This window comes from Alternaria arborescens (assembly GCF_004154835.1).
Source record: "Alternaria arborescens strain FERA 675 chromosome Unknown contig_10, whole genome shotgun sequence".
Classification (NCBI taxonomy): Eukaryota; Fungi; Ascomycota; class Dothideomycetes; order Pleosporales; family Pleosporaceae; genus Alternaria; species Alternaria arborescens.
This window is the reverse complement of record NW_021167865.1, coordinates 673,317-697,333: the sequence shown is the minus strand read 5'-3', so window position 1 is coordinate 697,333 and position 24,017 is coordinate 673,317. Positions and strand designations below refer to the sequence as shown.

The window sequence follows — 24,017 nt, the reverse complement described above, 5'->3', positions numbered from 1 at the left end:
GTCATTCTGCAGTCGAGTCTTCACCAGGTCCAGCAACTTGGGGCGGCATGGCTAAGCCTCGAGCCACGCGGAAACAGCCGATTGTGCTCTCATCCGACTCTGAAGCAGATGATTCACACACACCGCCTCCCACGCGTTCCAAGAGGGGCACACTAACAAGCGTACCGACTGGGGCGCATGGTAAGAACAAGGCTACCCGATCCCAGACACGTGCAGCTTCTCCCACGCGATCGAGAACAGCTGCTACTAAGACTACCACGTCTCCAGCCAAATCCCCGGCCAAGACAAAGCCCGTCCTCAAGCCCATCACTTCTTTCTTCAGCAGTGTGCCGCGGCCGCAATCGCTACAGCCCACGCCGAGTCCCGAGAAACCTGCCGCATCCATTGAGGGTGTAGACGATATATTCGACGACGACATTTTTGATTCCTCGGACGATGCGCAACCGCTCAAACCCTCGAAACCTCTCCCCGTGCGCAAGAGACCGATCGCTGCGACAGCGCCAAGTGACCATGGCAGTACCGTGAACAGTAGACAGAAGTTCCTACGAACAGCAAGCGGAGCCCGCAGTGTCACTCCCTCGTCGTCTCAGCCGGCGCGGCAGGACACAGATGACCGACGGCCATGGACTGAAAAGTACGGCCCCGTGTCGCTCGATGAGCTCGCTGTACATAAGAAGAAGGTGACAGACGTGCGGACATGGCTGGCCGACGTCTTCAGCGGCAAGTCACGTAAGAGATTGCTGCTTCTCAAGGGCCCCGCTGGTAGTGGAAAGACCACGACCATGTCCTTGCTCTCCAAAGAACTGGACATTGAAATGCATGAGTGGAAGAACCCTATAGGTTCCATGTCCACTTCTGACAGCTTCGTGTCTGCTACTGCACAATTCGACGACTTTGTTGGGAGAACTGGAACCTTTGGTAGTCTGGCCTTCGATAAGCCGACAATGAGTCTTCAGTCCGCTTCGCCTAGCAATCATGCTGCAAGGCAGAAGCAACTGGTCCTAGTAGAGGAGTTTCCGAATACATTTACACGTACTTCTTCGGCCGTCCAATCTTTTCGCTCTTCCGTCCTCAACTATCTTGCTGCCAACACACAATCAGCTACTGCATTCTTCTCCACCCAAGTCGATTCCGAGCAGCCCGTGACTCCAATCGTTATGATCATCTCAGAGACTCTGTTGTCTACCAATACAGCAGCAGCAGACAGCTTCACTGCACATCGTCTGTTAGGTCCTAAGATCCTTACCCATCCTGGAGTGGATGTTATCGAGTTCAATCCAATCGCAACTACATTCATGACGAAAGCGCTAGACACAATCGTTGTCAAAGAGGCACGGAAGTCTGGACGTAAAAAGACCCTCGGGCCACAAGCCATCCAGCGTCTTGCGGAGCTTGGAGACATCAGAAGCGCAGTCTCATCACTCGAGTTCTTATGCTTACGTGGCGATGAGGCGGAAGGCTGGGGCGCAAAGGTCAACTTTACCAAGAAGAAGGGGCCGAAAGATGTCCCAATAACGAAGATTGAACAGGAGTCGCTTGAGATGGTGACGCAGCGGGAAAGCACTCTCGGTATCTTCCACGCCGTTGGGAGGGTCGTTTACAACAAACGTCTACCGGAAGACCCTAACACACCTGTAGCCCATCCACCGAACTGGTTTCCCGAGAGGCGAAGGCCAAAGGCTTCGGAGGTCAATGTTGACACGCTCATTGACGAGCTAGGCACCGATACACAAACTTTTGTTGCTGCTCTACACGAAAACTATGTCCTGTCTTGCGGAGGTGCAGATAGTGAAGAAACAATGGATTCTATTGAGGGATGTATAGAAGGTCTTTCGGATGCCGATCTTTTATCGCCGGATCGGTTTGGCGCTGGCGCTGGCCGTCGGAATCTTCAAGGAACGAGTGCGGACAATCTGCGTCAAGACGAGATGTGCTTTCAGACGAGCGTGCGCGGACTTCTGTACAATCTACCATATCCTGTCAAACGAATGGCGCCGCCCCCGGGCACAATGGGCATCAAAGCGAAAGGCCAGGGAGCAAGTGGCGGCGCGACGAGAGGGAACGCGTTCGTCATGTACTACCCGGCGTCGCTGCGGATATGGAAACAGCAGGAAGAGATTGAAGATTTATTGGAGATGTGGGTATCCAAGGCGCAACGTGGTGAACTGTTTTCGACGGGGTCAGGTACATCAAAACCGACTTTCTCAAGCGGAGGAGTCGAGACTTGGAGAGGCAATGCCTCGTTTTCACGACCCACATCAGCGTCAGGCTCGAAAGATGCGGAAGAAGATGCACCCGCTTCAATTCTCCTAGGAAGTGGTGGTTCGGCTCGGAACGAGATGCTTTTGGAACGTCTTCCCTACCTGGCTACTATTTTACGAAGGTCACGCATGCCGCCTCCATCTACAGCAGCCACTGTGCGTGAGATCAAGAAGATTACCTCATTTACTGGGAATGCTTTAGCTGGTGCCACTGAAGAAGATGATATGGAGGAAGATGCCCGCCCCGGCGAGCAAGAGCAGTGGTCGACAGACAAACCGACCCTAGAGACACCCAAAAGGAAGGGACGAGTGAAGTTCGAAAGTAGAGCGCAAGAGCCAGAATCGGCCATTTCTGGGTTAGCAGACAAAGGCGCCGGTCTCACGTTGAGCGATGACGACATTGAGGATTGATCAACGGCTATGGTGGAGAGCAGCCATCGGTCTACTTGTAATGTGTATATATAAACAAATAACACAATCTGAAAAGCCCAGTACGCGAGTATTGAGTTGAAAAGTTCGTTTAAGCCCAGTCCAAGCATCTCAAAATCGCACGTTTCCTCGAGAAAGTCGGTTTGAATGTATCCTAGAAGACTACAATCAGCATATAACACAAGGCCTTGCATCAAGGAACAAAAGTCCATAGCCTCCGTTGCAGAGTTGATAGCGCTGTTGACTGGCTTCACGCCGTCATTTACTTGCGCTCTGGCCCAGACTTGGTATGCAGCCATATTTCCGTCCTTGAAGATGTCGTTGTTATAGGTCAACATGATCTTGCCGCTTGCTGTTTCAAGGTTCTGGACCCTCTGGTCTCTGCCCGCATAATTGTATTCTACTGATGCGTCATATAGTCAGATATTGATATCAGGCTCTAATAACGACATTGACACAGCCACGGATGAGACGAGTAATGCTAGGCGCTCCTTGTACTTTGAGGTCTGGCCAGCGATAAACGACGGCGTGAACACGGTTATCTTCATGATCGTATCAGCTCACGGTGAATGATATAGGTGAAGCCAGTGTGCAGATAGTTACACCTTGAGCTGCTTTTCTGCTGTAAAACAATTCCTTGGTAGCTAGGGGAAACTAAGAAACAAGTCATTGTCCATATCGCCCTCTATGAAAGGTATCATGACCATACCCTAGGATTGCTCAATGGTTTGCTTTCCCTTCCACCACCTTTCTCAACGATGAGACTCGACGTGGTTAGCTACAGAATAGCGATTACGAGAGCGGCATGATCTCGACTTCAAGATAAGAAGGGTAAGTCGACGTTGTAATCTTGTTTTACAATTCCCACTTCTACTTCTTCACTGTATTCTCTTGATATATGCTAATACTTTCACTGATCGCCAAACTATGGTATGAGCGATTGGTCTAGATGACCGTTCCTTTCTGGCAGCTTTGAGCTACGTGAGCACCGATGAAAAGGAAGATGTTCTATTGGAATTAGACTTGAACATACAGGACTTTGGTATCAACTGGAATTTCCTCCCAAGAGGTAGCAAGGACAATGGTCAGAGAGAGGACTATAGAAGCGTTGGAAATCGAGCAGGGTCTAGCGGATTATCTACACGATTGTGAAATGAAGAGAGCAGCCAGGGAGTGAGTGAACCAGTTTTGACGTGTCATTTTGAAAGATCATCCAAAAATCTGTATCATAGATGTGACCATCGTAGGGTATGCTGAAGTCGAATAAGGCGTTGAGTAAAAGATCACTCCCATAACAAAGAACCCAAAAATTCGATTAGCAGGACTGAGATGCTCCTGCGATATATCTATGACCACCTACTGTAGCTACATCGATCGCTTCACCAAAATTTCAGCCTACCAAACAACGAGCCCTCCTTCTGAGCTTCTCTGGCGGCTTCAGCGACTTCTTTTGCTAATTGCGTCTTAGCTTAACTAACGAACAACGAACATACACAACACGATAGCAACGCAAACTCACCGTCGAGCTCATCGGCAACCCTTTTCATAGCTTCCAGTGCCTTCTCGTAGAACGATTTCAACACCAAAACCTCCGGTGGGAAGTCCTGCGGTCTGATCTTATATTGCTTGAACCAAGCCTCCAGGGAATCAATCGGCGACCAGCCAAAAGGATGCCTAGAAGGAAGCCTAGGATCAGCTCCGGCCTCGAGGAGTAGATGGACAATTGGGAGGTTTTGCTTGAGATGGGCGTAATCGGCGGCAGCGCCATCCTCTATCGCCCAATCCAGTGGGCGGCCTACGCCGCGGGGGCGCCGGTCCAGTTCGTTGGGAGAGAAGCCTTCAGATAGAGCAGCGCGTATAGCTGCGAGGCGAGTTTCCACAGGTGCGCAGGATACCGGCTCGAGAAAGAGAGGGCTTACTACCATGGCGGCAGATTAGGTGTCTTAGCAAGAATTAAAGAGGTGGACGGGAGCGAGACCAAGGACGGTGTTTGATAGTATGTTGCACGTTGTAGGTCAACAACTTACAAGCAGGCAACCCACGAATTGCTAGCGAATTAACTCGACACCCATTGGCTATCAATAGACATTTTTGTCGACACGCATCAGCTGTTGTTCATAAAGGTCAGGATTTTTGCCAGTGACTAAGCGAGAGGATGGATGAAACGTCACTCGAATAATTGTCATAATAAGACAGTACTTCCACTTTGAGCTTCACGCAATGAGAGAGATCACAGGCAATAATGGTGTATGATAAATGATTGAATGATGATATGTATCGAAGTCTCGAACAAGTCTATAGACAAGAAGGTAACGTGGTATCAAGAAGGAGGAGAAAAAAAAGTCATAACTCATGAAGCGTCTCTCAAGACAACAAGCATCTACGCATTGGCAAAGGTCGTGCCAATGTCCGACAGGCTGTTTCCATCTGCGCTGATGAGGTACTTCTTGTCAGTGGAAGTACCAGTGGAAGGCGCAACCATGTGGTAGGCGTAACGCTCAATCCAGGGCTGAGCGTCCATCCAGGGAAGAACCTGCTTAAGGAACGCATTCGCGTCGCCAGAAGTAACGCCGAACTCGGTGATCCAGACGGGCTTGTTGAAGGTCTTGTGGAACTTCTCGAGGTAGTTCTTGAAATCCTGAGCGTTGTCCCAGGCGTAGTAGTGGGCAACGACAAAGTCGATCTGGCATCCGGTACATTGGTTCATGAAGTTCTTGAGGTAGTTGATGCCCTTGTTGGGCTCGTCGGCGTTGGTGACTGAAGGAGAGCCGATCCTAAGGCCCTGTGCGGCGAGCGGCTGAACGAACTTCTTGTGGGTGGCGACAGCAGTAGCAACATCGATGTTGGAGCCTCCACCACCAACTTGGTCGGGTTCGTTGAAGCTCAGCACGTGTGAAACCTTGTAGTTCTTCTTGGCGTTGGCAATGTTGTTGGCCCAACCCTCAGTGCACCACTGTTGGTTGGAGTGAAGAAGAGGAACGTATTCGAGGTCGAGGGGGGTTCCATCGATGACTGCCTCCCAGTCGTACATCCAAGAGACCTTGGAACCAGAGAACTTGTGTGTCCACTGAGATCCAGCAACACCGTTGTGCTGTTTGGGGAAGGCAAGACCGCGCTTGCTACCGCCGCGTGCCTGGAGAGGAGATGCCTCGATCATGGTGGAGAGGCCAGCAAGGGCCATAATGAAGGTGGTGGTAAGCATAATGACTGAATGAATGACTGATCAGTTGATCAAAGGAATGACTGTGGGGTTGCTAGAGAGCGTGGTAGAGCTGGATCTTCAAAGGAGTGAGATGCCCATTTCATCGTGCCTTCCACGCTGTACTTATATTTTGGGAAATTAAGAGGCGCCTTTCACAGAGTCAAACTAGCGCCTGAGGCCCACAGCATGTGCAGAACAGCGCATGGCGTCGCCTTCTCGGCCTTCTCTGCAGTGTTTCACCCAAGACTACTGCCAACTCCGAAAATCCACGTGCGATAAGATTATGGAGCACATCTCCCGTCAGCCCGGTCTGACGGCGCCGGCTCTGGGGTTTGGCGATTCGTCAACCTTGGTAGGGCTGTAGGGGCCAAGCTTGTGTGGAAATTAAACTTCGGGAATCCGTCAAATCACGGTGCTGACAATGCATGGTCGGTCGCCGAGTCGCTGGAGCCACGTTGGTTTTCGCGGCATATGCACGAGAAGAACCTGCTTAGTAGTGTGCTGTGAGAGGGACGTTGGAGGTGTCTAAGGCAGGACCCATGTCTAGCTGGCTGTCTTCTCAGGTACAGCGCAGGAACAAGTTTCGGTGACTGGAGTAGGATTTGTTCTGGACTGCAAACTGTCTTGTAGTGGGGCCCACTAAGCAGATTGAGGCAGGCATCGAGCGACAACACCCAACGTCCATTCCCGCTGCCGCCGATCCTGACCGTTTCAAGTCCACTTATGCACATCCACTCAACGACAACATGTATGTTGTCATGAAAATCACCACGATACGAGGCGCGTCATGATTCATCGGAAGTTGTGGGCAACAGTGCGCGAGTATTGTGCTTGAGCAAAGACCTCTGACAGAAAGTAAACAAACTTTACTTTTCTGATAATTTGACTGTGTCTACCAATCATGGTGTTCAGACACGCCTAGAGATGCCATGGGCCCGTACCGAGCCGCAATCTTCCGTTGTCCACCAGGAACGTATGCCGTCCTATAGCGGCGTCTTCAGTCGTTCCGCAGGCGACGGCGTGAAGGAGGAAGCGAGGCGCTTCTGATGATTTTCACGTGGCGTTCCCAACACGGCAGATGCGACCTGGCTTCCTGTTGCGACTTCTGAACGCCAAGGGGCATAGCACGGGACAACTTGCAAAGGATGAGACCTTTGGTGGACTAGTCGTTACTTTCATCCTTCCATGTGGATGTAGTGTCGGTCCGCGACTCTAGAACTCAACAGAAGCGCGAGTGGACGCGTCTGTCAGCAACTTCAACAGACTTTGACAGTTCTCCACTCCGATACCGTTCGTTGTGCGCAAAACTCTGCTCTTCCAGGTCACCCTCGCTTCGAGGCGCTTACTTCAAGAGGTTTACGCAACACCTTCCACTGCTTGTTCGGAACATGCCTTCTTTGGCAAGACACCGAACACTACCTGATGTTACGGCAGAGAGAGAAGCGCTTGGGACCTAGACATTTGTGAACGAAAACCTGGGCGTCCGGCAAAGTCCAACGGGGCAGATTCGAGTACCATGGTAATCGCAACCTCGGCATTTGCATTGTACAAAACTTTGGGGAGGATATATTCACATCCGGCATCTTCTTCCACGTATCAACATGGGCGGAGCAAACAATTCATCGCTTCGAAATCTCACCACTGCACGCGAACGCAGGTTTGATGAAAAGACTACGCTGCGCTAACGCACACGTAGTGTAAATCTAGGGTGAAGAACTTACCGTTCGTTGAGTTCTAGCGCGAATGAGTGCATTACAGTGCAGTAAGCAGCAGTTCCCCGCCTCGGCCTGCATTTGCAACGGCATAACGGAGGGAGAAAATGCGATATGGGCCACGATCATTCGTTATAGTTTTACTCTTGCAGGAGGAGAACCGAGGAGTTCGTATCTTGCGACCGGCGCCATTATCCGACGGCGCATAACGGGCCGACATCTCTCGTACCTCAAACCTCAGCCCTCCGGGTTTCGATCCTTCACATCTGTCTAAGCCACAACCTACGTCATCATACCTGGGCTGATAAGGTTGGCTGGGGTGCATCACACGACGGCAGAAGTAAATACGATCGATCGCAGGAGAATAGATATCACAACTGCACAATGCTCCATGCACAGCTTGAGGCGTTGACCTTTTTGCGCCTTTGCGACTTTACGAGAAAAAGCATGCGGCACGGTCGAAGCACAGGCTGCACAGATACCACCAGTTGCTATACGAGTCCCCTTTTTGGCCAAACAATGATGACATGACACAGTGTTGCTCGTATTGTGTTGACCGGTGGAGCGTACGTGAGTAATGATGCAAAGACTGTGGGTTGTACGGAACAGTCTATGAAGTGAAATTTGCTCCTGGAGTATGGGATCAAAGATCCTCCCAGTAGACGTTTCTTGAAAGCTGTACCTTCGCTCGTTCTGCACTCCCGACACATGTGTCTTTTGATCTCTGAGTTTGGACAGATGCAACTCCGAGAGCAGTCATTAGACCACTGATGATAGAACAAGCCTCGGTCAATAGCAGCATGGATGTATGGACCTAAGAGATATCAACAGGGTATCGTATTTTCCAGGTCTGTGGAATATGTTGGCTTCCATATACAGCTACATATAATGAACTTCTACCGCCACACAATACAGTGTGACTCGACAGTGTTGCGCCTGCGTCTTATCACCAGCACATCTATCAAATTTTGCAATTATCGCTATCGCGAAGTCCGCGGCTGCAAAATTAGACTGGAAATGAAAAATCAGTAGAATCATGTCCCTCCTGTCTGAATGTTATGAGAAAGAGTCTCCAGTTTGGTCTTAACATACGTTTCTTCCGCGTATGTTTAGAAATCCGTCTGCTCAAGGTTCAGGACGTTCTCGACCCAGCGGGCCATAAACGAGATCGGGGTTTTGATCAACAACTACTGTAGACGCTGTTACAGAGCACTGTCGGAGCTCCCATGCTTCGGCAGAGAGGCAGACCGCGGGCTCCTCGGCTTTCTCGAGGTCAAGAAGACTCGAGAGTTGCTAGCACCAAGGGAGTTGGCGGTGCTGTAAAGTTACGAGCAGATCAAGACACAATGGTAGTAGATCAGAGGGCTAGCTAGACCAGCTTTTCGAATTTACTGAGCGCCTAAGCATCTTCCTACTTGGACGATTATTTCGCCAAGTCACTCAGAAGAGGTAGTCGATCAATTCACCAGACTCCAATGAAGAGGCAATGTTTCCACTTGATACTGGTTCGGGTTGCAGACGAATACACGAAAGATCGAATCACTGACAGCATGGACGCGCCTTTGTGGACGAAAATGCAACTCTCTTATAACTACGTTCGCTTTCCCCGGTTGAAAGCTCACCAAGCACTGTATCGATGAGAAGAGAAACACTTTCCGTTTAAGAGTACTCCTTCCTGCTATAAAAAGCATATTAAGATAGTTATGTAGATATAGACAGAACACTTAGATGACTACAATGCTATTTATGTTTACAAGTTCTCTTATTAGAAGATAATGTAGGCTATAAGGTAAAGCTTATTATTCCTGCATCTGTCTAGTTTTTCCCTTGTATGAGGTGAAGCAGGTTTCGTTGTTGCAACGCACATCAAGACAATCGTCATACAACAAGTTTATACTTCCATGTCCTGTAGCGGCACATACCCAGCGTTTTCTACCTTGCCTCCACATCCCACCATCTCCCTCACCCAGCCGACGATGCCTCTCCCCGGTACCCACCTCTTCGCTTTAGGCGTCGTACCGCCGTTCTTCGTCACCTCGTTCATCCAACCAGGCCTTGTCCAGGAGTTGAGCATCAGGCTGCTGACCACCACCGTCACACTGCTGAATGCCATTGCAAGGCTCGCCATTATAGGGTGTACGCTGAGCCCAAACGGAAGGCAGAACCCCATGGCGATCGGGAGGCCGATAGCGTTATACATGCATGCCCATCCGAGGTTCATCTTGATCCGGCGGAAGATGGTGTGCGTGAGCGCCAGCGCGGCAGGTATTATCATAAGTTCTGTCGGCCGCATAAGCACTACATCCGCCGCCTCCATCGCCACATCTGTGCCGCTTGCCATGGCGATGCCCACGTCCGCCGTCGCAAGGGCCGGCGAATCATTGATACCGTCGCCAACCATACCGACAACCTCGCCACGACCCTGAAACTCCTGTAAGATTGCTTGCTTTTGATCGGGGCTAACACCGGCGTAGACATTGTTGGTATCTATGCCCACCGCGGAGGCGACGGCGAGTGCTGTAGACCATTGGTCGCCGGTCACTATGGCGGTCTTTATGCCCATGCGGTGCAGGACTGCGATGGTCGCTGCGGCATCCTCTTTGATTGTGTCGGACAGGCATACGTGGCCCGCGTAAAGGCCGTCGATGGCAACGAAAATGTTGGTGGTTCCAGCACTGCTGGTAGTGATGTTGGCATGCGATGTGCCCGCGCCAGCCGACTGGTTAAGCTTCTCTGCGGCCTCGACAGCATCTTTGGGGACATCGATACCACTGTCCTGCAAGAAGACGAGATTGCCAACCTGAACCATGTATCGTGACCTATCTGCGGTAGTTGGCTCGACAATCACACTGACACCCTTGCCCACAACCGCTTTGAAGTCTCCGACGCTGCCATCAATGGTATCCTCGGGCCCCATGCACAGCTCGTTCTTTGCAGCGCCTAGGATAGCCTTGCCCACGGGGTGTTCGCTCCCCATCTCGGCTAGACCAACGATGGACCACCACAGTCGTTTACTGACCTCGCTTCTAGCCCATTGCGGGACGAGACCTATGCTGGCCACACTCATCTTACCATAAGTAATCGTTCCAGTCTTATCGAGGACAATCTGTGTGACCTTGGTTATACGCTCCAGGGCAGCGCCTCCCTTGATCAGAATTCCGTTCTCAGCACCGACCCCTGTACCGACCATAACGGCCGTGGGCGTAGCTAGCCCAAGAGCACATGGGCAAGCAAAGACGATGACGGATATACCCAACTTAACGCAGACTACGACCTTGCCACCGCTGTTATCTTCGAGGAAGATATCCGGAGGGTGTGATAAAACATGACATAGGACCATCCATACAAGGAATGTACCAAGGCCGAGGATAAGAATCATGGGAACAAAGTAGCCGGCGAGTGTATCAGCAAGCTGCTGAATGGGAGCGCGAGCGGTTTGTGCGTCTTGAACTAACTTGACAATCTGGCTTAGTTGGGTATCAGAGCCAGCTCGAGTAACACGGAGGTCAACACGCCCATCGCCGTTAACAGTGCCGCCGATTATGTTGTCGCCGATGTGCTTCTGGACGGGCATGGCTTCTCCAGTAACCATACTTTCGTCAACAAATGTACTACCTCTAACCAGAATGCCATCTGCTGGAATCTTGTCACCAGGCCGGATGACCACGATATCGTCAACCTCAAGCAACTCTGTTGGGATAATCCTTTCCTCCCAAGAAGAGCCGCCAGGTCTATGAGTCTTAGGTGTCTTGGGGGTTGACGGCTGGTCAGATGACTTTGCCCAGCTCTCTGCTGCCTTTTCCACAGCGATCGGATCAACATAAATAGTAGCTGTGGACGGAGCTAGCGACATAAGACGAGATAGCGCCCTAGAAGTCTGACCTTTGGCGCGGTTTTCAAGCCAGCGAGACAGTGTGATGAATGTGATGAGCATGGTGCTTGTATCGAAGATTGTGGAAGGTTTGGAATGTGGCGCAAGAAGGACTGATATCAGTATAGAGAAAACACTGAACAGGAAGGCACATGATGTGCCGAGAATGACGAGAACATCCATTGTTGGTGATCCATGCTTAAGAGATTTATATCCAGAGACATAGAATCGCTTGCCAATGCCGAATTGGACAGGTAATGTGAGAACGAAACATATAATGTCACCCAGGAATAAGCCGGGTATAAGTTCGAAACTCCCAAAGTCTATTGCTGGGAAGACCATAGGAATAATCATGCCGATTAGGAAGACGGGCAGGGCAAAGGCTAGTGAGGTTTTGAATGCTGTCCGCCACTCAGTAATCTCACGCGTTTTCGCCAGCGATTCAAGCTGCGCGTTGTTATCCTCGCCACTTGCAACAAGGGCATTCAAGCCCTGCGCCTCGACGGCCTCGACAATGCCACGCAGTCCTATTGTCTTGGGCTGATAGACGACTGTCAGGCGGTCTGTACTGAGGCTGAGAGATGCGGAACGGATGCCTTGAACCATAATAAGGCCTTCCTCCAGAGTCTGGGCAGTAGTCGCGTCTTTGCAGCCGAAAACCTTGAATTGAGTGGTTGTGGCGTCTTCTCCTTGATGGCTCGAGTCTCGCTGCGTCGATAGAACAGTAGCATCAAATCCGCGATCCTCGATAATCTCAGCCATCTTCTCTGGCGAAAGCTTCGTCTCGTCGTAAGTAATAACGGCTCGTTCCGCCAAAAAGCTGATGTTGAACTTGAGCACGCCGGCCACGCCCTTGAAGCCGCCTTCAACGGCTGACGTGCAGGCGCCACACGTCATGCCCTCTATGGCGAAAGTGGTCGTCGCAGTGGTCGTTGCAGGCTTGGCTTCGCTTCCAATCGCGGTGCTCTCATCAAAGGAGTGATTGTTGAATTGAGTAGTCACAGGTTTGGGACAATCAGTCGAGAGAACCTCAGCATCAAACCCACGGTCCTCGATGATCTCCTGTATCTTCTCGGCGGGTATGATCTGGGGGGCATGTTTGACGACGGCACGCTCCCTTACCAGGCTGACGGAGACTGTCCCGACGCCGTCAACGCCTTTGAAGCCGGATTCAACGGCTGATGTGCAAGAACCGCATCTGTTGGTGTTATGAAATTAGCTATGAAGGATGAAACGATCAGAACCATAAGAGGTGGCAACGCACGTCATCCCGCCGACCTGCAGCGTGGTTGTTGCTAGATGTGCGCTCCTGGACGCGGAAAGTCTGGCATTTCTATCATCTTCCGGCAGGCGCATGTAGGGTTGTCCCATCGTAGCGGCAGCGATAGCAAGCAGTTCGCCCTAGAGCTTGATGCTCGATGCTCGATGTATGAGGTTAATTTATGATGCTCATTCGTCGTCAAAGAGCCAGTAACATTGTCTTAGAGGGCTTTTGGTCGTAGAGGTTGATGCAGTCGAGGGATCTCGCAAGCGCGCCATTAAATCACGGTCATTAGCCTAGATACGAGGGCATAGCGATTGCCAAGAGGTGGGCTGAGAAGACCAGCTTCTTCAGGCGGAGAATAAGTAATAAGAGGATGGGGCCGTGAGGTTGGCCTGACTTCTGCCCCCTACCACGCCACACGTTCGCTTCCCAGAGCCCCGGAATGGACTTGGCACATGCCACCAATGACAATGACAGGCTCTGCCTCACTCGGGCAGGAGTGAGCCACATGGGAATGATCGATCTGGTCTTAGTCGTACCTCGACATAGAGTAAGAGGAGAAAGGAAGAGAAGCAAAAAGAAATCATATATATAGAAGCTAGCAAAACGAGATGAATTCGTTAATAGCATACGACAAGAACAGCGCTCAGTATGAAGGAAAGTATGTTACCATAGACAAGGAAAGCATGTGCGAGTATATGTTCTTGTAATATATACTGTAGCATGAAATACAAGGCGGCACATTGGAGACATGCGATATATCTAACCTGTACCACAGCATCAACGTGTCAGCACCATTGCTCAACGAATACATCGCACATTGAATTGTTCCTAAGAACGAACACCAGAAGCTCTAATCTGCTCCCGACGCCAGACCATGCATGCACCCCCCGCCCATGTCTCACCCCACCCCTCAACGCCATCGGCCTGCACTACCAACGCCTACCCATCGTCGCATACGAATCACAGACCTATAGTATTAGAGGCGCCACCCCGGGAGATCGAATAGTCATGACCAACTAATCTACTTCCCAAGCTTAACCCCCTTTACCCTCTTAGCCAACTGTACAGCAGAATCGGAGTCTGAGCCATAGGACGGCTGCTGCCGCAGCTGGGGCTGCGAAGGAGCATAGGAACGTTTCGGGGGGCGCTCACCACTTTCTTTGAGAATGGTCAGAAGAGTTGCCCAGCCACCCGTATGTTGGAGTGCTGAGCCTTCTGATGTGTCGTGTGTCGAAGCGACCTTGAAGAGCAGTGCCTCTTCGTCCTAAATCACACAGTCAGTAAAGTACACAAGTAGCTTTGCCTTGACGCACCTTTGATAGAATGCCGAGATTGTGGATGAAGCACAGCATATGGAAATTTGAGATGGCGTTGAGGCCGCTGTTCGTATTGAGCGCCAGTCCGTTGGCTCTAGCGTTGAGCGCTTTGCTGAGGTGTGTAATCTCTGGCATCTCGCCCATGGCTTCACGATTTTCAATAGGAAACTTGCCGCCGGTGAAGAGAGGATTTGGCTGAGTGGGGAAACCATGTGTTAGTGTGAGGAGGAGATACTCGACAGGGAAGTCAGGTCTAGCAATCTCCTGTACGTTCGCACCATGTTCGTTGATCTTTCGGTAGAAAACTTCGGGGATGTACCGCGCCTTGTTCAAAGCTTCGTTTTCCTCTTCGGATTGGACAAGCATGACTGATGGCTCTGCTGAAGGCTCGATGATGTCTGCGCGAACCATCTCGACGGCATCGTTGGATACCTGGTATGACGAAATGCCAATCTGACCTTGGTCGTCGCCGCTGATCACGCAGGTAACAAAGTTGGACCCATGTCGTCCGGTGTCGCTCCATTTGGATGGCCGAGGGTACTTTGCCTGATATCGTGCCGCGAAGGTGACTTCGAGAGAGGAAAGGTAGTATGAGTCGGCGTGTCGCTTGCAAATGACAGAGCCGTCACCCTTATCAGCGTCGAGCAGATCGGTAAAGATGACGCCGACGCGTTGCAGCCCACACTGTGCGGCGATGTCATCAATCTCCTTTTCGTTATCCCAATCACCCAGCGAAATACCGTCTGCCTCGTTGACTTGCGGTGGTTCGTAGATGGTCTCGACGACAGCCTTTGTTCCCAGCGGCACCTCGGTATATTCCTCGTACCTGCCGTACAAGAAACCTAGTCGCTGACAGCCAGTCTGCCTCCAGAAGTTGATCACATCATCAACAACCTGTATCGAGGCGAACTCGACGTGGTCTACCATGCGGTATTCTTGCGGCTTCAGGGAGATGGCGCTGGGCATGCACTTGGTGCAGATACCTTCGGGGAATGGCTTGTGTCCCGATGGACAGTCGGGGCGTACGCGGTAGTAGGGTTCGGTCAGCGGAGGCATATACGAGCTACCAAGCTCTGGCCTGTTCTTCGCCGAGTTGACTTTACGGAGGTATGAATGGAAGGAAAGGTGCTTGATCTTCTTCTCGGCGAGGTATGCAGGCGAGTAGGGCTCTAGAGGCATGCAGTAATCGCACATGCCCTTCGGTCCGTGGGAGCACATGCGAGCGTCGCGTTTCCTAGGGATCTTTCCGTCTTGCCTGTCTAGCCTGTCGTCAAGTGGTGACTGCCTGACAACCTCCCATGGGTTCTTTATAGTTTGTGTAGGAGAGCCGAGGGGTACAGAGGCCATGTCGGTGGCTTCGACGGGTTTGCCATTCAGCCGTGAGCCGCCAGTTGGTGCTGCAGCATGGCCGTTTGATTCTGCAGACTGCTCTTCGAAGGACAGAAACAGTTGCGCGCCATTTGATAGTCCCACTTGCTTGAAGCTCACGCCCTTGAGTTCAGCCAGCTTCCTCGCGTCGCCTCCTTGCGGACGGTTGCTAACGCTGATGCTCTGGATATCGACATTCTTTGGTAGCTTTTCGGCGACCTGGGGCAGGATGGCGGAAAAGGTATCCTCGGGCTGTACCGTCAACCTGAACTGGCCGTCTTTGCTAACGAACCTCAATATCATGATTGCAACCAACGCTGTCAATCTTGGGTTGGGTTGAGTTGTGGTAGGTTGTTGGGAAAAAGTTGCGAGTATTAGGACGTAAACGAGAGGCGTTGTAGGAAAACGCGACAAGAGAAGGCAAGCCAGGAATGGTGAACTGCGGTTGAGGGTGTTTGTGATTGATGCATGCATCTGCTTAGACATTCGAAGGCGGACATGGATGACGCAGACGCGCTAGGAGGGGCGCTAGTCGAGCGCGGAACTGGACAGATATTCCAACATATCGATAGTGAGACAAAGCCCGGCGTAATTCACCCACCCACTGGTCTTCACCTTCCCACCGTATCTCGCCTCTGAGGACACCGTCGCTCCTTTACAACTCTGGTATTTGCGCCTGCACCGGATCGCGAGCCCGTCGAACCCCCTTCTTCCACCACACAGACAACCCGCACATTACATTCACCATGTGGCCATTTGACATGGTCGACTGGGTGATGCTCACCGTGCCCTTTGCCTACATTGGTATCCTCGCTGGTTCCTTTGCCGTCTTCACAAACCTCTACCGCAAGCGTCAAGCCGCCAATGCCGCATCCCTCGAACCCTGGTTCCCCACACATCTCCAGCGCAATGTCTACCTCTCTCTCCTCCACATGGACGACCCCAAGGTGCCGGACAGCGTACTGAAAGCTGCACTACTGCGCCGCGCGACCGAAGACATTCACCGAATCGTACAGGTCAGGAACGCGAAGCAAGCGCTACAAGTGTTGCTGCAGAGGGGTAGTGTGGGTGATGATCTGTGGCAGCGATTCCAGAGGGCAGAGAAGGAGATCGAGGAAGAACTTAGGGATGTTGTTAGCGAGGTAAGTCGATCATGTCTGGATTGAAGCCAGATGGCTTTTGTAGATCTACGAGTGTGGCTAACGTCGAGACAGGCCAACGCTTTCGCACCAAATTGGGGTCAGACCATCTTCCAATCCGCCTCTGAAATGGCACAGAACAACCACATCCGCGAGCGCCTGGCCGAGATCACGGCGAAGGCGCCAGCGGAAAAGGAGTGGTGGGAGAAGCGTAGGACCGATATCCAGACTGAATTCATGAAGGAGCTGGACGAGGAAAAGGCCAAGAGCGAAGACGGTGTAATGGTAGAGAATGCCAAGGCATGAGTATTGTCTCGTTGAGATGATGCATACTTCTACTTCAGGGGTCGAACGGGGGGGGTGGTTGAAGTTGTCTAGGGTATCGGCGTTTTGCAGCATTTGACGGCGTCCTGGACAGCTGCACTTTAGTTGCTGCGTGAGCGCATCAGATATGCTTTTATACCATGTTTAGTCGAGTTAGTGCAGATTTGCAACGGGCGGCCGAATCAATTAGATGTTTGTGTCAACTTGTTCAGATGCTAAAATGTAGTGCTATAAACGCCATTATCCCATAGAGTACAAGTTCCCACACAGCTAACCATCAAATACTGTCTGTCGTACACCAGATATACAATACCCACTCTTCCGCCTCCTGCTTTCCTTGTCCACTTTGTACTATTCTCCAACCTCCTACTTCTTGGTGGGACCGCTGACGCCAGCGCCAATGACACTGGGCAGCTCTTCAGCACCCATGGTGTAGAGCATACCAATACCAGCAGATACCAAGAAAGCCAGAACGACACCGCTGCCGACAAACAACCAGAACTGAACCGAGATGTCCTTCTTCTGGCAAGCGGGGCCACCCCAGTAGGTGACCTTCCTCTTCTCCTCCATACCTTTGCCGTCCTCGTACTCGACCGTAGCCGAGCAGGCGCATCCAAAGCAATCAACAGTCTCCTGGTCGGAACCGGAACCCCGACCCTTGTGGAGAAGCTTGCACTCGCCGTGGCTGGAGCAGTTGTGGGTCTGGGTCTGGCACGCCGACATGGACTTGAAGCAAGTAGGGAGAATGCCGCGGACAGGTCCCTTGTTGTTCTCGGCCTGGATAACGACGGGGAAGTCCTCAAGGTCAGGGACCTTGGAGACGGCTGGTACGGGCTGGGAGGAGAGGACTGCCTCGGGGTTCTGGCGGCGGGCTTCCTTGGATGGGATGTCGTACATGCCCCAGGGGTGGGCAGCGCGCTTCCCCTTTGAAGCTGAACGCGGCATCATGACGAAGGTGGTGGAGAAACCCGTCTCCGCAGCCTTGGTGATGGTCTTGCCGAGCACCTGGGCGAGCTCCTCAGGTGTCATGTTGCTGCTCTTGTCGGTGCGCCAGATATTGAGGTAGCCATTGTGCGGTTCGGACTTGTAGTTTGGTGGGAGCACGGAATCGATCTCAAAGTTGGACGTGTAGGTGCGCTGCTGGGGGTCTGGGTATGCTGGCAGCGACTCGGCTTGTGCGATAAAGTCGAGGATCAGACGGTCATTGTCCGACGCAGATGGCGCACTTGATATGGTAAAGTCTTGGGTGCGGTCTGATCCGTCGTTGATGATGACTGACAGCTTAGTTAGTGGGTAACCTTTGCTATGCCTCCGTCACGTATGCCCACCTGTTGCCTCGTCCTGCTCAGCGTCCTCTGCCCAGACCAGCAGGTGCGCCTTGGTCTGCTCTGCATCGTCTCCGCCAAACAGTTTCTGTTGCCTTCCTCCGTACGTGTTGATGTGTCTGATCGTCTCGGCGTCTGCGTGCTCAACAGAGTGGAATCGCGATAGACCCAGTCGCTGGGCGATGATAAGACGCGCTGTCTCGGGGCTGACGGTGGGTCGAGCTGCAAGGACTGCGCAGTACAGCGATGAGGCGACAAAGGCGCCGGATAGCTTCATGGTGGCGGTAGGGATGGAGTTGAGGTAGTTCGGCGATGATGCATCTGCATCATCGCCATCCTGAGCTGCGCTGCGACCTAGACGGCACTAGCGTCGAACCCGCCTCACCTCCGCCCGCAACTATACAACTCGTGGGGCGCCGGCCAACAGCATTCACTTCGTTCTTCATACACACTTCACGCGTATTCTTTGTGTTTTTTTCTTAACCCCCGATTTAAATGTCTCTCCACCTAGCTTCGAGCTCCTCATAACATTCGCTCCTCGCCTGCATCACGCCAATGTTCACGCCACTGGTCTTGCGGCGCAACTTCTCCCTCTCTAGTCGGTTATCGCATTCGCGCATAATTCGACAAGCGGCACGCGATGGTCATGGGAGTGCCATAATACAGCGAGTGCGTATACGGCGACCATTCCTTAGCAAGTCGTGAGTCGCTTCACACATCCCTTGCAGTTTACCTATGCTGACTCGAGAACAGACGTCTAGTCGGTGCTGTCGCCATCGGAGTGGCCACGTACGGCCTCGGACAATATGTCGGCATAACAGTCGAAGTGGAAGAGGTAAAAGAGGGAGGAACGGCTTCCAGGCCTGGGCAAGATGGGTGGACAACAGTCGGTCCTGAAGACGACGAGGACGAGGATGAAGAGTACGACGACGCTTTACTATTCCTGCCAACCGGACTCTCAAGGCCACGACCGAAGCAATTTTGGAAAGGCTCAGACCCCGAGTGGCAAGAGTTCAAGAAGATCGCAACGGACCGCCCAAGGGTTGACAAGATACGAAGTGAGATATGTCTGATGCGAACACAGTGGACGCATACTGACTATTCAATAGGAGAACTAGTTCTTATCACACGCCAGACCTTCGCCCAGAGCCCTCCATTTGTTGCCAAAGTCGGCAAAATCGACTTAGACAAAGGGAAAACGTGGGTTGAATTCAGGTTCCCCGATACCATGCCGGACGAGTACGAGCGCCCTGGTATCGAACTGACCGAGGACCTGGAGTGGCGAAGGGCAACCCGGCCGGTCGAACCCTCACATCATCTTCGCTTGGAAAGAATATTGTATCCTAAAGAAGCAGCGAAAGCGCTCTACCAAGACACAACGAAGAAAGCCGGCAGGGCATGGAAAGACTTTAAAATCTACATGGGGTGGTCGCAGGAATCGCAAACAGAAGCTGTTCAGCAGCTCGTCAAGCGCATATCTGCGAACCCACAGTCAACTCTGAACAAAACGACGAGCATGAACCCAGATCCCTTTTCGACATCCGCGAAAGACACTCAACAATCAAGCACCACTCCATCATCAGCAGCCCCCGTTGACGGTCCGGCCAAGGACCTCAATGGTATCCTCCTTCCCGATCCCAAAAAACTCATGCTTGACCTGACACAATTCCGCACCGACGTGCGCAAGGCCTCGAATACCGCAACCACACCGATGGTCATTCCACGTGGTGGCTTCTGGGTGCTCGGTCTCATTGAGATTTATGGCGAACGAGCAAAGCTGACGCTAAACGTTCATGCCATATATGATCCTAAACAAGAACGTTATGTCGGTATGCGAGCCGTGCCGTTCAATTTTACCGAACTGAGACAGCGTCCGAAAGGTGGACCATAGGCAGGGAAATTGTGAGGGAAGCGTGCATTATCCCCGGCGTCAATGGCGTTTGCTGAGCGTTAGATACCATTGTACTGGGTGGCGTCTATTTGGAATACGTGATCACGTTGAGCGGCATTATGAGTATTTAGACTGTATTGAGCGATGCAATTACATTTGGGGCATTCTTGCGAATAGATCTGTCTCCCTCTCCCTCTCTCCCTCTCCCTCTCTCCCTCTCCCTCTCTCTTCTCAAGTTCACAATGACACCGGTCGTACAGCGCGCCGTCAGAAAGGGCGGAGCTCCACCAGTTCCATTCAAGTCACCAGAGAATAACAATAACTGCATCATGACATGTGGTACTGCTTCGAGAGCAAGATGACAACCTCTGCATCACCACCTCCATTTCATTTGCACCAACGGTTACGCAGATCTAGTCCTCCTTGCACTTCGTCTCATCATTTACTAAATGTTCTCGTGACACTAGTCCACCGTATCAGCTCTATCCTCAAAGACAAAGCACCCCAGCAACCCTGACCCCCAAGTCCAGCACAGCAAGATGTTCATCCCCACCATCCACAAGCCTCTTATCTGTCTCACTAAACACGCCGGCGAGTCTAACCTTCTTCACATCCTCGACTCTTTCATCAAACATGATCTGTTCGTACAATTGGCCCACGGTCTGACTCGCGCTCCACCCCTCCGCAATCATGTTCTCCACGACTTTGGCAATCTCCGCATACCGCACGACCTTGTTCGCTGAAGACCTGGGGAAAAGGCTGTCGCTGAAGGAGGATAGTGTGTCGGGAGGTAATACACCCGCAATCTCAGCGATGATGGGAAGGGAGACTGCTGGTGGGGGTACAAGTGTTGCTCCATCAATGTCCATTTCATCTTCGTCTGCGACGACCTTCTCCTTCTCCTTCTTCTTCTTTCCTCCTCCCGCCCCAGCATTATGGCCGTTTGCTGCAACAACAGCGCCAACAAGTCTAGCCGCAGACTGCAAGAATGTGATTGCCTTTCTCAAATCTCCATCTGCGACGCGCACTAACTCTTCTGCAACACCGTCTTCCAACTCCACCTTCTCGAGTCTCGCAATGTCGCCTACACGCTTCACAGCGTTTCCTTGGTCTAAGCTCTTGAAGCGGAATTTGGAACAACGGGACGCGAGGGGGTCGATGATGCGAGTTACATAGTTACACACAAGGCAGAAGCGCGTCATACGTGAGTATGTTTCCATGGTCCTACGCAGCGCAGACTGCGCATCTTGCGTCATACTATCCGCCTCATCCAACACGATGATTTTGAACGGTGGACAGGGATATTTGTCTCTATACCGCACCGTCTTGCCCCCCTCACTACCGTCTTTATCCTCGACCATGACGGTGTGGTTCGGCGCAACACTCAACTGCTGTCTCGCGAAATCTTTCACTTTCTGCCGCACGATGCTGATGCCACGTTCGTCCGAGGCGTTTAGTTCGAGGACACGTGATTTCATGAGTTCGGGGCCGTAGAGTTCCTTGGCGAGGGCGAGGATGGTGGAGGTTTTCCCGGTTCCTGGGGGCCCGTAGAAGAGCATGTGTGGGAGGTTGGAGGATTGCATTGTGCGGGACAGGATTTGGATGGTGTTGTCTTGGGCTGTGACTTCGGAGAGAGTTTTGGGGCGGCTGTAAATCTGTCAGCGTTGCTACTGCGTGCTGTGTTCAGAGACTGTATCCTCACTATTTCTCGACCCATGGCTGCATGCGGTTGGGCTCTTGCTTCGTTGTGGGCGCTTTCGATGAGCTAGCCTTGGCAGCATTGGCTTGCCGCGCTTTTATGTTGAAGAAATCGGCCATTGTTGGGGTTGGGTTGAGGATGATGTGACGATGTCACCGTGTTGAACAGCTGCTAAAGTGCGACGCGTCGACGCGAACCCGCGAACTCACGTTTCCGCACAGACCATGTCAGTGCCACCAATCATGTCATAATTGCTGCATATGAAGAAGTTGGTTCTCTCTGACTTGTACTCGACACCGATATGATAGGCTGTTCGTGGAAATATGCAACAAGCTCAGAAAAAACGGTATAATATTGGCTATCTTTGCGGTACGTTGTCGCATTTGAAATAACCTAAAGATGCCGTAGTAGTATCTTCAACGTTTGCAAAGTTAACAAAAAGCTGGATTGATTTTGTATCGCATGGGGATATCTTGGAAAACAATATACAAAAAAGATGCAAAAGCATACGTTGTGCGCCCACTCAGCGCCTAGTGAGCTATACTCGTTGCATTGACGACATTTCATCATGCGGCATCCAAGACGTCCAAATCAGATCTTTTCCCGCTTTCTCCCTAAACACAACTCTACAAGATACCTCGGAGAAACGAAAAGATGGCAGCGAAACCAGCGTAGCTCACCGGCGCCACGTTACGCAATGCCAGAGCATCGTACCAGACTATGCGAAGATACAGAACCCAGCTCCAACACTGAAGAAAGCGATTATAGCTAGTGCCTCTATCTTGGCTACGGATCTAGCGCCAGTAGAAAGGGAACTCGATGGCGTGGCTGAAGCACTAGCCAGGACCGTAGAAGACGGTGTTTGTGATGCGCTTTCTGAAGACTGTGCGGAAGATGAAGGTGATTGTGTGTTGGTGGCCATGGACGCGGACTGCGACGTCTTAGTAAATGTGTTCTGCGATGTCAATGTCGTGGAAGACAGGGCGTCGACAGTAGAAGACAGAGACTCGATGGTGGAAGACAAAGAAGACGAAGCCGCAGACGCAGATGACGAGGCAGATGAAGAAGCACTCACCACTGTATTCTCAATACTCGGCACTGCAACACTACTTTGAAGCACCGACGACACCACCTGGCTCACAACCTGACTCGCTTGCACCTCACTCGTTGCAGCCGCAACCACAGCCTGAGCAGTAGGCCCAACAGGATAGAACGACGGTAACAGGCTTTTAACATCTTCTGGCAGCCTCTGGTACCAATCTGGCTCTGAATTGCCAGTTGGCATGGGGACGTTGGGGCCCGTGGGCATACCAGTTTTCAGCACTGATAGTACGGAGAACAGTGTTGGATTCATAGTCGCTGGATCGATATCGCGGTCCATAAGGTGGTTGGAAAGTTGGATCGCAGAGGCGAGGGCGCTGGAGGTGAAGGCTGTTAGTATGAGGAAAGACTTCATTGTTGCGGTTGGCTGGAGGCGCGTAGTAGACGCGGCAATTATTGGATGGGCTGGCGAGTGACGATCAGAAGAATGTCGGGTAATTCCTTGAGGAGTAACGAGTGTGGGTTATGAGTAGAGGGAAAGGCCGATGAGGTGGGAGTGGTCGTGAATATAGTGGGTTGTTGTTGACAAACAAACGAGTGAGAGCGACTGCGATATATGCGATGACTGTTGCGCTATCCGACGTTGAGTGCGGAGACAGTGCTCGGCCCCTCAGTTCTGTTGACCGTTTGCGAAAAGAAATTACTGTTGAAGTCGATCGTTCAAGTCGTTGTATGTACCAGAAGATATGTCTAGGCCGATCTTTGGAGCCGCCGTAACAGTGGGTTGACAGTAGTGATGCTTTGCTGGCGAAATGTTGGGATCGCAAGACTGATTGCAACGTGCGGATGGTACTTTCACTGTGCTTGTAACAGTCTGAAATTGGGAATTGTGACGATGGTGCTGCGCGAAGTCGTATGCGCGTCCAATGAATGAGAAGTGACGGAAAGTTTGATGAGACTGTGTGCCACAATGCTGCAGCCCGTGACTCTGCGCTCTAGAAAAGACTTCGATTTTATGAGATGAAAACACAGAATGCGAATACCAGCGCCCGCAAAAGAGGAAGAGTTGAAGCTAGGGACGAAATCAATGGTAACCTTGGAAACAAAAGAAATCACGAACCAGATTCAAGATGAGGGGAAATTACCGACCGGCCGGCAGTCCAAACAAGTCA

General features: G+C 51.8%; 10 protein-coding genes across 10 annotated transcripts; 3 read left to right on the top strand and 7 right to left on the bottom strand.

Annotated features, from left to right (window-relative positions):
* Window positions 1-47: 47 nt before the first annotated feature.
* Window positions 48-2,672, top strand: AA0111_g5311 (hypothetical protein; the record flags this gene model as incomplete). Its single annotated transcript, XM_028651410.1, has 1 exon — window positions 48-2,672. One exon carries the CDS (start codon window positions 48-50, stop codon window positions 2,670-2,672), a length of 2,625 nt encoding a protein of 874 aa, XP_028507274.1.
* Window positions 2,673-4,069: 1,397 nt separating this feature from the next.
* On the bottom strand, window positions 4,070-4,615 carry AA0111_g5310 (hypothetical protein; the record flags this gene model as incomplete). Its single annotated transcript, XM_028651409.1, has 2 exons — window positions 4,070-4,143; window positions 4,210-4,615. 2 exons carry the CDS (start codon window positions 4,613-4,615, stop codon window positions 4,070-4,072), a joined length of 480 nt encoding a protein of 159 aa, XP_028507275.1.
* Window positions 4,616-5,070: 455 nt separating this feature from the next.
* AA0111_g5309 (hypothetical protein) lies at window positions 5,071-5,892 on the bottom strand (the record flags this gene model as incomplete). Its single annotated transcript, XM_028651407.1, has 1 exon — window positions 5,071-5,892. One exon carries the CDS (start codon window positions 5,890-5,892, stop codon window positions 5,071-5,073), a length of 822 nt encoding a protein of 273 aa, XP_028507089.1.
* A 3,603-nt stretch (window positions 5,893-9,495) lies between these two features.
* On the bottom strand, window positions 9,496-12,846 carry AA0111_g5308 (Copper-transporting ATPase; the record flags this gene model as incomplete). Its single annotated transcript, XM_028651406.1, has 2 exons — window positions 9,496-12,673; window positions 12,740-12,846. The coding sequence occupies 2 exons, from the start codon at window positions 12,844-12,846 to the stop codon at window positions 9,496-9,498; spliced, it is 3,285 nt and encodes a 1,094-aa protein (XP_028507088.1).
* A 917-nt stretch (window positions 12,847-13,763) lies between these two features.
* On the bottom strand, window positions 13,764-15,729 carry AA0111_g5307 (Nuclear protein localization protein 4; the record flags this gene model as incomplete). Its single annotated transcript, XM_028651405.1, has 2 exons — window positions 13,764-14,006; window positions 14,056-15,729. The coding sequence occupies 2 exons, from the start codon at window positions 15,727-15,729 to the stop codon at window positions 13,764-13,766; spliced, it is 1,917 nt and encodes a 638-aa protein (XP_028507091.1).
* A 443-nt stretch (window positions 15,730-16,172) lies between these two features.
* AA0111_g5306 (hypothetical protein) lies at window positions 16,173-16,871 on the top strand (the record flags this gene model as incomplete). The annotated part of the gene is made up of 2 exons (XM_028651404.1): window positions 16,173-16,568; window positions 16,641-16,871. The coding sequence occupies 2 exons, from the start codon at window positions 16,173-16,175 to the stop codon at window positions 16,869-16,871; spliced, it is 627 nt and encodes a 208-aa protein (XP_028507090.1).
* A 384-nt stretch (window positions 16,872-17,255) lies between these two features.
* On the bottom strand, window positions 17,256-18,491 carry AA0111_g5305 (hypothetical protein; the record flags this gene model as incomplete). The annotated part of the gene is made up of 2 exons (XM_028651403.1): window positions 17,256-18,163; window positions 18,218-18,491. 2 exons carry the CDS (start codon window positions 18,489-18,491, stop codon window positions 17,256-17,258), a joined length of 1,182 nt encoding a protein of 393 aa, XP_028507093.1.
* A 278-nt stretch (window positions 18,492-18,769) lies between these two features.
* AA0111_g5304 (hypothetical protein) lies at window positions 18,770-20,105 on the top strand (the record flags this gene model as incomplete). Its single annotated transcript, XM_028651402.1, has 3 exons — window positions 18,770-18,915; window positions 18,968-19,272; window positions 19,324-20,105. The coding sequence occupies 3 exons, from the start codon at window positions 18,770-18,772 to the stop codon at window positions 20,103-20,105; spliced, it is 1,233 nt and encodes a 410-aa protein (XP_028507092.1).
* A 488-nt stretch (window positions 20,106-20,593) lies between these two features.
* Window positions 20,594-21,923, bottom strand: AA0111_g5303 (Replication factor C subunit 2; the record flags this gene model as incomplete). The annotated part of the gene is made up of 2 exons (XM_028651401.1): window positions 20,594-21,752; window positions 21,808-21,923. 2 exons carry the CDS (start codon window positions 21,921-21,923, stop codon window positions 20,594-20,596), a joined length of 1,275 nt encoding a protein of 424 aa, XP_028507095.1.
* Window positions 21,924-22,522: 599 nt separating this feature from the next.
* On the bottom strand, window positions 22,523-23,260 carry AA0111_g5302 (hypothetical protein; the record flags this gene model as incomplete). Its single annotated transcript, XM_028651400.1, has 1 exon — window positions 22,523-23,260. One exon carries the CDS (start codon window positions 23,258-23,260, stop codon window positions 22,523-22,525), a length of 738 nt encoding a protein of 245 aa, XP_028507094.1.
* Window positions 23,261-24,017: the final 757 nt, after the last annotated feature.